This window comes from Bison bison, unplaced genomic scaffold (assembly GCF_000754665.1).
Source record: "Bison bison bison isolate TAMUID 2011002044 unplaced genomic scaffold, Bison_UMD1.0 scf7180017863957, whole genome shotgun sequence".
Classification (NCBI taxonomy): Eukaryota; Metazoa; Chordata; class Mammalia; order Artiodactyla; family Bovidae; genus Bison; species Bison bison.
The window spans coordinates 1,817,569-1,831,358 of record NW_011494529.1 but is presented as its reverse complement, the minus strand read 5'-3'; the positions used below and the strand labels follow the sequence as shown (position 1 = coordinate 1,831,358).

Genomic DNA, 13,790 nt, shown 5'->3' with positions numbered 1-13,790 from the left:
TCTCCTGTATTTCCAGCACTGGCAGACAAATTCTTTACCACTAAGTCACCATAATGGCATGTATCCATCATCAGAGTACCATACAGAGTTTGGGTATTTTTAAAATTATGTCATATCAAAAAGCCAGAAACCTTAATCCCTGATAGCTCAGTTGGTAAAGAATCCACCTGCAATGCAGGAAACCCTGGTTTGATTCCTGGGTCAGGAAGATCCACTTGAGAAGGGATAGGCTACCCACTCCAGTATTCTTGGGCTTTCCTTGTGGCTCAGCTGGTAAAGAATCTGCCTACAATTGGGGAGACCTGGATTTGATCCCTGGGTTGGACTGTATAGTCCATGGGGTTGCAAAGAGTAGGACACTACTGAGCGATTTTCACATTAAGAGAAAAGGTGAGTAGTTTTAATGCTTAAAAGTTAAAAACTCGTTGGATATCAGTTCAGTTCAGTCGCTCAGTTGTGTCCGACTCTTTGTGACCCTATGAGCTGCAGCATGCCAGGCCTCCCTGTCCAACACCAACTCCCGGAGCCTACCCAAACTCATGTCCATTGAGTCGGTGATGACATCCAACCATCTCATTCTCTGTCGTCCCCTTCTCCTCCTGCCCTTAATCTTTACCAGCATCAGGGTCTTTTCAAATGAGTCAGTTCTTCTCATCAGGTGGCCAAAGTGTTGAAGTTTCAGCTTTAGCATCAGTCCTTCCAATGAATATTCAGGACTGATTTCCTTTAGAACTGACTGGTTGGATCTCCTTGCAGTCCAAGGGACTCCCAAGAGTCTTCTCCAATACCACAGTTCAAAAGCATCAATTCTTCAGCACTAAGCTTTCTTTATAGTCCAACTCTCACATCCATACATGACCACTGGAAAAACCATAGCCTTGACTAGACGGACCTTTGTTGGAAAAGTAGTATCTCTGCTTTTTAATATGCTGTCTAGGTTGGTCATAACTTTCCTTCCAAGGAGTAAGTGTCTTTTAATTTAATGACTGCAATCACCATCTTGCAGTGATTTTGGAGCCCCCCAAAATAAAGTCTCTCATTGTTTCCACTGTTTCCCTGTCTATTTGCCATGAAGTGATGGGACCAGATGCCATGATCTTAGTTTTCTGAATGTTGAGCTTTAAGCCAACTTTTTCACTCCGAGATTACTGTAAATAAAATTTAAAGACATTATCTCATTTAATTCTCACAATAATTTTATGTAATAGATGCTTAGATTTGTTTTAAAGAAGAAGAAACTGATACACAGAAATGACAGTGTGATTAGTAGTTTTTGGGGATGCTGATTATCTTGGTGAAGAATAAAAGCTGACAAAATCAGAGACATAATGAAGCAGTGGTTCAAGTTTAGTTTTTGTAACAGCCTTTCATATGAATCCCAGCTTTACCACTTTGAGGTGATGGATGAGCTTCATTTTATGTAGTTAAAAATATTATATCTTCATTCCATCCTTTGAAGTGTTAATTTCTGTATACTTTCTCATAACAGCTGTTAGAACAAAAATGAGACCTTTTTCAAATGTCTTCAAATGCAACAGTTCAGCGGCATCAAGAACAGGCAAGTTAGATGCTAATTACAGAAAACATAAATCCCTTTTTTACCATTGCTTATATAGTATACTATACTATCCCTTAAATAGTAAAAGGTGTCAAGACCTCAGTTAAATAGAGACAATATGACATAGATCACTACTTATTGAAGAGACAAGAAAGAAAAAGCGAAAACTGTGAGAGCTATTATCAAATGGTTGAAATAAAATAAAAGATTGATTGTAGCTGTCATCATAGCTTAGCAATGGGAAAATCTGGAGTGAAGAAATTTAGAATATAAATGTTTTCAGATAGTATTTAGATGAATTCAGTCAAGTTAAAAAATCCCACCTCATCTTGGATAAGAGCAGATATCTCATTCATTAGGTCCTGTAAAATATTCTGTGCAGTTGATCTAATATTTGACTTAAAATGGGGTCATAGTATTTACATCCTCTGGAGTAACACAATTTATGCTATGTAATAACCTTGACTCCTTTACAGAATCATGTTTAATGGGCCCTCCAGAACTCTGATGAATACCACAGTTTGGTCTGTTTTCTGCATTTCTTAGGAGTCTGGAAAAGCTGTAGGAAATGAAATATCTATCACAAAGTTTTTGCATCTAGCTCAGCTACTACTGTCAAGTTTAGCAAAAAGGCCAAAAATTCTGAATTTAAGAGATTTTAGTAGCTGCTTAGAATTAGTGTTTGAATTTGTACTATGAAGAATGTCAAGATTTTTAGCATTAAAGAGTCCTCCATCTACCCACTTAAAAATGAAGGAACTTTATTGTTTAATTCCAAGTATATGCACATATACTTGTATACGTGTGTGTGTGTGTATATACATATATATATATATATACACATGAAATATATATATTGTAGTTTCACAATTACATTTTGTTTTTTCACCACAGATAAACAATCAGATTCTATATGGAAGAAGTCACCAAAATGCATCTGCCATTATTAAGACTGCCCCACCAAAGGTCAAGCTGGTTTTCATCAGGTAAGACAGATATGTCTGTTTTCCTAAAACTCAAGATCTCTTCTGGAGATGTTATTATTTTATCTTATACATAAAATATGTAATACTATTTTACCTTTTGTTTGTTTAAAACAATCACTGTGTTCTAAGAATAAGTTTTCCTTTTGTAATTGTCACTTTAAGAAAAGAACGTGTGCTAAGTCTTGTGTCTAACTCTTGGTGACACCCGTGAACTGTAACCTGCCAGGTTCCTCTGCTCATAGAATCCTCCAGGCAAGAGTACTAGAGTGGGTAGCCATTCCCTTTTCTAGGAAATCTTCCTGATGCAGGGATCAAACCCAGGTCTCCTGCATTGCAGGCAGATTCTTTACCATCTGAGCCACCATGGAAGCCCAAGCAAAGTATAGATTGCTTTGATGCTGAGGTGTTCTTGTTATGTACAGTTCACATGATAGAACTGGTAGTTGAGGCTTATGTTTGTATTTCTATTTTGAAAAATTCTTTCTTGATCTGATTATCCTCTTTTTAAATATCATAGAACATTCTAGCTTGTCATCCTCCCATCAGCATCATTTGGTACATTTGGTACATTTGCTCTCTCATTAATGCCTTTATCAAAGGATAGGCAGGAAAAAAAAAAAGAACCCAGGGAAGTTTTAGGAGCTTCATGTTAAGAGGGCAGGTGAGAAATACAGACGGGAGAAGATGTGAGCTCTACTGTCTGGAGTCGTGTAGTCCTTTTGGGGCTCCACATTTGCCCACACCTCATCTGCCAGCAGACTGAGCCCTTTTGGTATAAGTGAGTCAGAATTGAGACCCCTCATTGGTGGGAGCCATCACTGCTCCATCAGACATGGAATGAGGTTTGATTCCATGTAATTTTACTGAAATGACAGATACATCCAAATTATTTTTGGAGGATGTAACTGTATGTTAACTATCACTCTGTTTCTTTGCCTTTGGGGCCTCAGTCACTATCTATAAACTGGGGATTATAAAGCACTTACGTCATTCACTGCGGTATTTTGAAAATTAGAAATAACACAGTGTCAAGGAGAGAGTAAAGGCTTGAAGAAATGTTACCTGTCCTTATGATGGCGATGATTAATATTACTCTTCCTCTTCTCAGTAGTTACTTTTTAGTAAGATCCATCCGTTCCCAGGAGACAGCTGGGATTAAGAGGTGTTTATTCCCAGTTTTGGACACTAGTGTAGATGATTGAAATATTCCTTCCTATGCCATCACTTCAGCCTCACAGGCATAGCTGCTTTGCTCCTGAAACAGTCCTACATTAATGGCACCCCACTCCAGTACTCTTGCCTGGAAAATCCCGTGAATGGAGGAGCCTGGTAGGCTGCAGTCCATGGGGTCACTAGAGTCGGACACGACTGAGCGACTTCCCTTTCGATTTTCACTTTCATGCATTGGAGAAGGAAATGGCAACCCACTCCAGTGTTCTTGCCTGGAGAATCCCAGGGACGGGGGAGCCTGGTGAGCTGCCGTCTATGGGGTCACACAGAGTCGGACACGACTGAAGCGACTTAGCAGCAGCAGCAGTGACCTATTATCCTGTTCATTAGCACTTTCTGGATTTCCAGGGTTTGTTGCTCTTGTATCTAGGGTGAGAAACCTTCCTCCTCCCCATTTGCGTAATGACAGTCTCCTTTGGTTTACTGACCTTGGAGTTCTGTTAGACACCAGTCCCTTTACCCTTCCTATTGCCAGAGGTTACAAATTTAATTAGATGATGAAAACATGAACAGACTTGAGAAAAGGTCAGCGACTCAAAAATTTAAAGTGTCCATCAATAGAAATCCATACAAGTAAAGAGTTGAAGCCATTTAAGCTTGAAAACTTGGTTTAAAGCTGTGTGAGGATCACATGAGATGTTACGTAGCATTCAAGAGTGTCTGCACATCAGTGCTTGGCACTTTGTGGACTGCCACAAGGGATGTTATTGCTGATTAACATTATTGTTATGTCTTTGTCTTCTGTGGGGCCTTTATACTCATGCTGACTCATCCCATTTTAAAGGGAACAAAAAGAGAATTGAATAGGATCCAAAGGAAATCATTTAATGCAATTAAGTAGTTGGGAAATAGAACTCCCTGCTTCAAGAAAGAAAGATTAAATGATTTGAAGTTATTTAGAAGACAGAAGAGAAAGCTGAGTAAAATTTTAATAATAGTAATAAAGTCCCATTAATTTAGTGTCTGGTAGTTTCAATTTTGGACTGTTCAGAAGGGATCAGAATCAAGGAAAAAATTTGTTCAGCAATTAATGGTGTAAGCGTGATTGAGGATGCTGCTGAATACTTATTTTCTAGACATGATTTTAAGCAATTTACAAATATCAAGGTACAATCAATATGTCATCTAATTATGAACCTTTCTTGCATGGTCATTAAATTACTGTGTCTAGCACAGAGTGGGGATTCAGAAAGCTTTAAAGAATAAATTTCCTTTCAACTCTTACTGAGCAATCCAGATCATATATTCTCCAAATGCAACAATCATAGTAAGTTAGTTTTATAAAACTCCTTATAGTTTAGTCCCTCTCCCCAATTTAAGAAGATTTTCTGTATTTTCTTTTGTAAGGAGAAAAATAACATGGGCATGATTCTGAACAATCTATTGTTGTATCTACTTTTAGACTGTCTAAAGGAAAAAGAGCTTGAATTGAAGCAAGGAAGATGTTCCTCTGCTCATAGCCTTTGTTTGATTCAATAGATACATATCTAGTAATTTGCATGCCAGCATTTTATTAATTAATGCTTCCGTTTCTATAGGGAAGGAACTAATCATTTGACTAAGAACTCTTATCTAAAGTGATCAGTTCTTTTCTAAAGCAAAACTGAACTCTCAGGCTTAGTGATTAAAAAAGAAACCATCAATTCACTCAGCCTGGGCTTGAAATACACTCATGGTATCACAGCTGTTTGAGCTTGATTAGTTTCCTGAGCTAGTTCATAAATTGTCTAATGTATTAGTACATGTAAATTGCCTGGAAATATGGACTCAACATATATGGCTGCCATAGAGATGAAGATGATGGTGATGATGGCAGAAAATGTGGGAGGGAGGCAGGATGGAGGTAAAAGAGAAGGAAAGTAGTAGTTAGGGTGAAAGAAAGAGGAGGGGAAAAGAGAACCACTTCTCATATGTATGTTGCCTAATTCCAGAATCTTGACTATTTTTTGAGTGAATCACATTCACAGTTTAAGAATGCTCTAATTAACATCATAATGGTTAAGCACTGGAAGAGATAGCTACAGACATTATATACAACCATTTCTAGTAAATGTTAGAATAAGAGACGAGGACACAGCCTACCTAAAACGTCTTTTAGTTTCCTGTCTGCTGTTGCTAGACTGCTGCTGGTGCTTCTCTGTGTCTATTTTTAATAATGACCTGATATTCTAACAAGGAGTAGAATGCTCATTAATGGAGGAATGTATAAAGAGAAACCTAATTAACATGAATGAATCCTCATGTCAATATAATAAATTTTACTAAGTAATATTAAATAGGGACAGAATTTAAAGCACTTAAGGAGTTAAGAAAGAAAATCTAAATGAAAAAAATTTATTGTTCATTAGCTGTGTACATCACTAATAGGGGTAGCTTGGTAGATTGGTGTCCTATTCATGTGTGGTAACCTGTGCATTTATGTGCTAAGCAATATGGCATCCTTGCTTCTTTGGGCTGATTGACTAGTTCATCCCTCATTTAGGTACATCTTTCAACCTCTGCCTATGTATTACCTCCTTCAGACTATTGTCACAAGAATAGTTTTGCCTATTTTGGAACCAAATCCTGAAACAATTAAGTTCTGATTTGTTACCAGGTTTCAAGAGGTTAGCACTTAAATCATCTCAGTACAACAGATGCAATTATACTTTTCTTTAAAATGGCATAACTTGCTTTGTGTTATATGTGTGCTGAGTCACTTCAGTCACCGACTCTTTGTGAACCCATGGACGGTAGCCCATGGCTACAGGCTTCTCTGTCCATGGAATTCTCCAGGCAAGAATACAGAAGTGGGTTGCTATTTTCCTTCTCCAGGGGATCTTCCCAACCCAGGAACTGAACCTGCATCTCTTAACATCTCCTGCATCGGCAGGCAGGTTCGTTACCACTAGTACTACCTAAGAAGCCCTTGTGTTATATAATGTTACTTTAAAAACCAATGTTTATAAGTTATATTTCTTTGATTATTGCTTCTATATGGCAGTATTTCCTTCCTTTGTTGAAACTGTTGATTCCCTGTGCATTTACATTATACAGAAAATTTTGGCTTTTATACCTGAGTAACTCTTTTTTAAATTTATTGACAAGGGAGATAAGAATGGGAATTGGCTACAGGTTTAGGAGAATGAGTAGCAGTAAAATAATCACAGGAAGGTGTGAAAATATGCTGCAGGTAACATTTAATTAACTAGGGCTTTTAGTCTGTAGTGATATACATTTATGTAATCATGTCCTTGTCATAACACTTGCCTTTGTTCATATACTAATTGATCTATAATTCACAAAGTGGGTCTGTGAGTCATCAGGGAAAATGAGCAAGTTGCTGCTGTGTGTACATGACATGGGCTTCCCTGGAGGCTCAGATGGTAAAGAATCCACCTGCAAATGCAGGAGACCTGGGTTCCACCCTTGGGTCGGGAAGGTCTCCTGAAGAAGGGAATGGCTACCCACTCCGGTATTCTTGCCTAGAGAATTCCATGGACAGAGGAGGTCAGCGGGCTACAGTCTGTGGGGGTCACAAAGATTTCGGACATGACTGAGTGACTAACACTTTGACCTTCAAACACGGCTTACTTATATAATCACTTTTTGCCCTTTTCTCCCCACATTATTAGATTTTGGACAATATTGTCATCATGTAATTGTGCCCAGTGGCACATTTGGACTGTGGCATACTCAGTGATTCTACTCTAGATCATCTAGATGCATTACACTGTGCTTACTATGGGTGCTTACTATGTACCACACATTCAACTCTGAGTTTTCCTAGTCCATATGATCTCCTCTACACAAGCACTCCAATTTCAGTACAGGAGAAGCAATGTATTAATATGATGAAGAATGAATTGCTGTATTTGGCAGTGCAAGAATCCAAGGAGATTAATGATCTCGCCTGCAGCTCTTGTCATACCTTCCCCCACTATCGAAAATTAAATGTCATGTATAACAACTCACTCTCCATTACTTAATTACATGTGGAAAATGTGTACTGTTAAAAACTCCTGGGGCTAAAGGAGGCCAAATGAAACTGAAACCCTTGGAAAGATTTAGTGCTAGCTGTCAAGCCCTACCGAGTGAAAGTGGACTCACCATGGGACCCACTTCACTGTATCCATTGAACACATGTCTTGTTTTCATAATTAAAAAATATGGTGTGGCCTGTTATCCTATAGTCTTGTCTCTAAAAGATGATATTGATTCGAAATTAACGTGAATGTCAAAGTCCATTTGAATAAGATCCTTATTGTGCTCTTGCTTCTTTATATCTAGTTTTGATAAATAGGAGGGAAAAAAGATTGTGGGATCAAGTATGAGTTTGACTTTCACAAGGAAACATTCGTGCATTTATTGCATAAGTATTTTCAGAGTGCCTACCTGTGCTGGTGCTGTGGAGTGACACAGAGAACACAATTTCTGCCCTAAGGATGGACACAGAGAGTAAAACAGTCTGGTGCCTTATCCAGCAGTGTAAGTGCCATGACACTATAGGGACATATAGTAGACACACCTAACCTGGTCTTTGTAGCCTGTGGGAAAGTGTCACAGATAAAGATGTTTAAGCTCAGACTAGAAGGGAGGAACATAGCTGCGTATGTCATTTGATATGATTTCTGTAAATAAGCATTTTCTTACGCTCATGGATCATTAAAGGATGCAGTGCCCCTTTTCAAGTGCACAGTAAAACATCATCCATATATGACAAGGAGTTTTGAGGAAGACGCCTGTCATTAGCACTGAACTATGTTACGAGTTGTAGGGGGTGGAGACTCTCCCGCAATTTCAAGGCTCTTCTGTTTCTCTGTTTAGTTGGACTGTGTGATAGATCCATAGGTCTCTCAAATGCTCTGAAATCCTGACTCTTTCTTCAATACTTGTTTTCTGTACTATCAACTTTAAATAGTAATTTTAATTATTAATTTTTATTCATAAGTAGAATTTATAAGACTTTTAGTTCAAGAGCAAGGTGGAATTGGAGTGTTTTGTGTTTTGATCTTTTGTCAAAAGCATTGGAATTTATGTATCCAAATAAAAACCGTTCCCTTTGACAGATTGTGGTAACCTTGGGAAGTTGTGTACGTTTCATCCAGTTATCATTCCATTGGGTCATGCACTTCTGAAATCATCTTGAAAGCCTAAGACATACTCTTTTGAATATCTACAGTAGCCATAGATTTTTCCTCTTTCGAGGGTAGTTGTAGCTAGGTTGTCTGAAATAACCAGAAATTTTACATGAATTCAGGTACATTTAGTCAATTAGGTAAAGTGCTTACCTAATTGACTAAATTCACTCACTCACTAAGTCACTTCAGTCGTGTCCGACTCTGTGTGACCCCATAGGTGGCAGCCTACCAGGCTCCCCCGTCCCTGGGATTCTCCAGGCAAGAACACTGGAGTGGGTTGCCATTTCCTTCTCCAATGCATGAAAGTGAAAAGTGAAAGTGAAGTCGCTCAGTCGTGTCTGACCCTCAGCGACCCCATGGACTGCAGCCTACCAGGCTCCTCCGTCCATGGGATTTTCCAGGCAAAAGTACTGGAGTGGGGTGCCATTGCCTTCTCCGAATTGACTAAATTAGGTAAGCACTAAATTAGGCAAGCCCATCTTTCTTATTTGACTACTTGTAAAGGATCTTTGAAAACCATTATTATTATTTCTTGAATAGAAATGCAAATTTTGTTCTTTATTGCTCCTATTTCTTAATACCAGCTTGTAGGAATTATGACTATATGTATTTCACTTTTAGCACTCAGAAACAACTAATTGTGATGGTCACAGAGATAATAGGGGTGTTTTTTCTTTGCACTTTTTTTGGGGCAATATTTTTACTTCTCTCACTGTAGAATGCCTGTTTCCTTTGGTAGATGCCCCTCCCTGAACACACATACACGCCCACAATGTATGTAGTATGATGAAAGAGTAAAAATAGTAAATCTAGGTGGAATCTAGAGGAACCAGATCTTTCTCTCACTGACAAGGTGTCACCAGTGGGTGTACATGAGACCTAAGTTTGTGCAATATGATACCTTAGGCTTAGAACAGAAAGCAAGTAATTTGAGTGACTCTATATCTATGGTGTTTATTCATGGAATCACAGGCCTTGATCAAAGGTGCCTGCTGTGATTTCATTCTGCTTCCTGCTTCCTTGTCCTCTGGAGGTCTCTTAGTTCTCATTTGTTGTAAGTCTGATAATATAAGCCTGCCTATGTTCTGTGAGATCCCAACATCCCTCTAATAAATTACCTTTTGCTTTAGTTCAGTTCAGTCACTGTCGTGTCTAACTCTTTGTGACCTCATGGACTACAGCACGCCAGACTTCTCTGTCCATCACCAACTCCTGGAGTTTGCTCAAACTCACATCCATCAAGTCAGTAATGCCATCCAACCATCTCATCCTCTGGCATCCCCTTCTCCTCCTGCCTTCAATCTTTCCCAGCATCAGGGTGTTTTCCAACGAGTCAGTTCTTCACATCAGGTGGCCAAAGTATTGGAGCTTCAGCTTCAGCATCAGTTCTTCCAATGAATATTCAGGACTGATTTCCTTTAGGATTGATCAGTCTGATCTCCTTGCAACCCAAGGGACTCTCAACAGTCTTCTCCAACCCCACAGTTCAAAGGCATCAATTCTTTGGTTCTAAGCTTTTTTTATGGTCTAACTCTCACATCTATACACGACTACTGGAAAAACCATAGCTTTGACTATGCTGACTTTTGTCTCTGCAAACTGATGTCTCTGCTTTTTTATATGCTGTCTAGGTTGGTCATAGCTCTTCTTCCAAGGTGCAAGCATCTTTTAATTTCATGATTGCAGTTACCATCTGCAGTGATTTTGAAGCCCAGCAAAATGAAGACTGTTACTGTTTCCATTGTTTCCCCATCTATTTGCCATGAAGTGATAGGACCGGATGCCATGACCTTAATTTTTTGAATGTTGAGTTTTCACTCTCCTCTTTCCCTTCCATCAAGAGGCTCTTTAGTTCCTCTTCACTTTCTGCTGTAAGGGTGGTGTCATCTCCTTATCTGAGCTTAAGTTGGCCTAAATTACTTTTTATTGCTTGCTGCCAAAGCATCCTAATGAATAGGAAGGATGATAAAATTAGAGCTCTCTGAACAAGTCATGAGCAACCAGTGCAAGTTCCCTCTGCTCATATGCATGTCCCATGTTGGCTTTTAGCCATGATCCTGAGAAGGTATTATCCTTCAGACATCCTTAGCAGAACCACAAGACCTCTAAACAAGTCCCTACTGGGGATTCCCAGTATGACAAGTTTCCACTGCTACTGGCTTTTGAAATGAGATTACCACAATGATTTCAGAGAAATCAAGCAGGATTTTACTCAGATTTATACTTGGTAGGAAGAGTCACCTTTTATAGTTCATGGCCTTACGGTGAGGACTGGATGTCTGAACGACATTCAGGCTGTTCCTGACAGGATCAAGAGAAGAATGGCTGTGAGTATCTACTGTACTATCTTTAGAAAGAGTTTCTATGAGAAACCTGATAGGCTGTCATTTATCCCATCCAGTCCTAAAGCTCCCTATGTTAAGTCTCCCACCAACCTGCACTGTGAGATATTTTGAGTCAACTTTTCCTCTGTACAATTGGCAATCATTATTTAGAACTTGCCTGGGGCCACCTTTGCAAACTGTGGGCCCAGATGCTGAGTTACTCCCAGCAGCCCTCATTAGTGCCTGACATTGTTTGGAATGCCAAGGAAATAGAGGTCATAATTCCACTGTCAGTGGACATTTATTTCAGATTCAGCATGGTCAGCTATTTTGGTGGTTTCTTCCAGTTGGGAATTAGAAACTATTTAGTGTGTTCATATAGTTAGAAATGTCTCCTGGAATCTTTTCAGAAAGGAGTTTTGCTCCCACTGAGATGTAATGATTTGCTTTGTTTTACATGTTACTTCTGGTTCATTTGCATAGAACTTTCCTGGATCAATGTTAGTTTATTGTCATGTTTCAATTAATACAGCAAATATAGATTTTACTTTTTCTGTCCTCAAGTATCTCCCATCACTATTTTTAGTACAGGCAGAAAAAAAATTACCTAGGCCTGTTTAGTTGTGTTCGTACGTTCCTCATTTATGCAGCTTTGTGTGTATATGCACCTAAGCAGTGTGCGAGGCTCCAGATTGTAGTAGTGATCATTCCGTATAGAACAGGTTGCACAAAATTAAATCAGCTTGCTTGGGAATCCAGGTTGAATTCAAGCACATAGCTTCTACTTTTGATATAATCCTATTTTGTTGACATGAAATAAGATTCTACGGGTTTAGTGAAAATGAATTTCTAAGAGGCAAGACCAGATCTGTTCTGAAGACAAAATGATTTTAAGTGATAATGTAATTCAAATGTATTCTCATCACACTTGTACTTTTTTGTCTTAGTCAATTTTTTAAATTGTGATAAAATATGCATAACATAAAATCCACCTTATTAACCATTTTAAAGTGTACAATTAAGTAGCATTAAGTATATTCATATTATTGTACAACCATCACCACCATCTATCTACAAAACAGTTTACACCCACCTTGCAAAACTGAAAATCCATACCCATTGACAAGTAACACCCCATTCTCTCCTTTCCCTCACCTCCTGGCAACTATCTTTCTGCTTTCTGAATTTAACTACACTGGATACCTTATAAAAGTGGACACATACAGTATTTATCCTTTTGATACTGGCTTATTTCACTTATCACAATGTTTTCAAGATTCATCCATGTTGCAGCATACATCAGAATTGTCTTCCTTTTTAAAAACTGAATGATGTTCCATTGTGTGTTTATCCATTCATCTGTTGAGAAACAATTGGGTTGCTTCTACTTTTTAACTATTGTGAATAATAGTACTATGAACATGAGTGTACAGATGTCTGTTTGAGACTCTATTCTCAATTCTTTCCCATATATATCCAGAAGTGGAATTGCTGAATTATGTGATAATTCTATTTTTAATTTTTTGAGGAACTACTGTATTTCTCATAGCAACTGCACCATACTACATTCCTACTGACTGTAGGTAAGGGTTCCAGTTTCTTTACAACCTCACCAACTCTTACTATTTTCTTTCTTTTTTTTGATAGTAGTTTGGTATGACTATTGGGTATGACTTCTTCTTTGGAGAGATATCTTTTCAAGTCATTGCCTGTCTTTTAGTCAGGTTGTTTTGTTGGTGAGTTTAGGAATTCTTTTATGTATTCTGGATATTAACTCATCATCAGATATATAATTTGCAAAAGTTTTCTCTCATTCCATAGATTCTTTTTCACTGTGTTGATCCACTGAGCTTTTCATGTTAATGTAGTCCAATTTATCTATTTGCTATTGCTTGGGCTTTTGGTGTCAGATCCAAGATATTGCATCATTGCCAAATCCAATGTCATGAATTTCCCCATGTTTTCTTGTAACAGTTTTATAATTTTAGCTCTTATGTTTAGGTCTTTGATCCATTTTGGGTTAATTTTTGTATATGCTATAGGGGAATAATCCAACTTCATTCTTTTGCATGTGAATATCCAGGTTTCCCTGTACCATTTGTTGAAAAGATCATCCATTCTCCCATTGAATAATCCCGGCGCCCTTGTTGGAATCATTTGACCCTACATTGAGGATTTATTTCAGGGCTTCCTATTGTATTCCATTGGTTTATGCGTTTGTTCTTAAGCCAGTACTACACTGTTTTGATTACTATAGCATTGTAGTATATTGTGAAATTAGGAGGGGTGAGACCTCCAACTTTGTTCTTCTTTTTCAAGATTGTTTTGGCTATTCCATATACATTTTAGGATGGAACACACTTTTACTTTTAAAAGAAGGAAAATGGCTCCTTGGAGATATCTCAGTTCAGTTCAGTTCAGTTCAGTCGCTCAGTCGTGTCCGACTCTTTGCGACCCCATGAATCACAGCACGCCAGGCCTCCCTGTCCATCACCAGCTCCCGGAGTTCACCCAGACTCACGTCCATCGAGTCAGTGATGCCATCCAGCCATCTCATCCTCTGTCGTCCCCT

At 38.5% G+C, this 13,790-nt stretch overlaps 1 protein-coding gene across 4 annotated transcripts in view; it reads left to right on the top strand.

The window, feature by feature from the left end:
* Positions 1 to 13,790, top strand: part of INADL (InaD-like (Drosophila)) — a 396,383-nt gene that overhangs the window by 236,685 nt on the left and 145,908 nt on the right. For all 4 annotated transcript variants that reach the window (XM_010833911.1, XM_010833910.1, XM_010833909.1 and 1 more), the window contains exon 29: positions 2,453 to 2,544. In XM_010833911.1, coding sequence (XP_010832213.1) covers positions 2,453 to 2,544 — 92 coding nt within the window. The remainder of the gene's footprint in view (positions 1 to 2,452; positions 2,545 to 13,790) is intronic.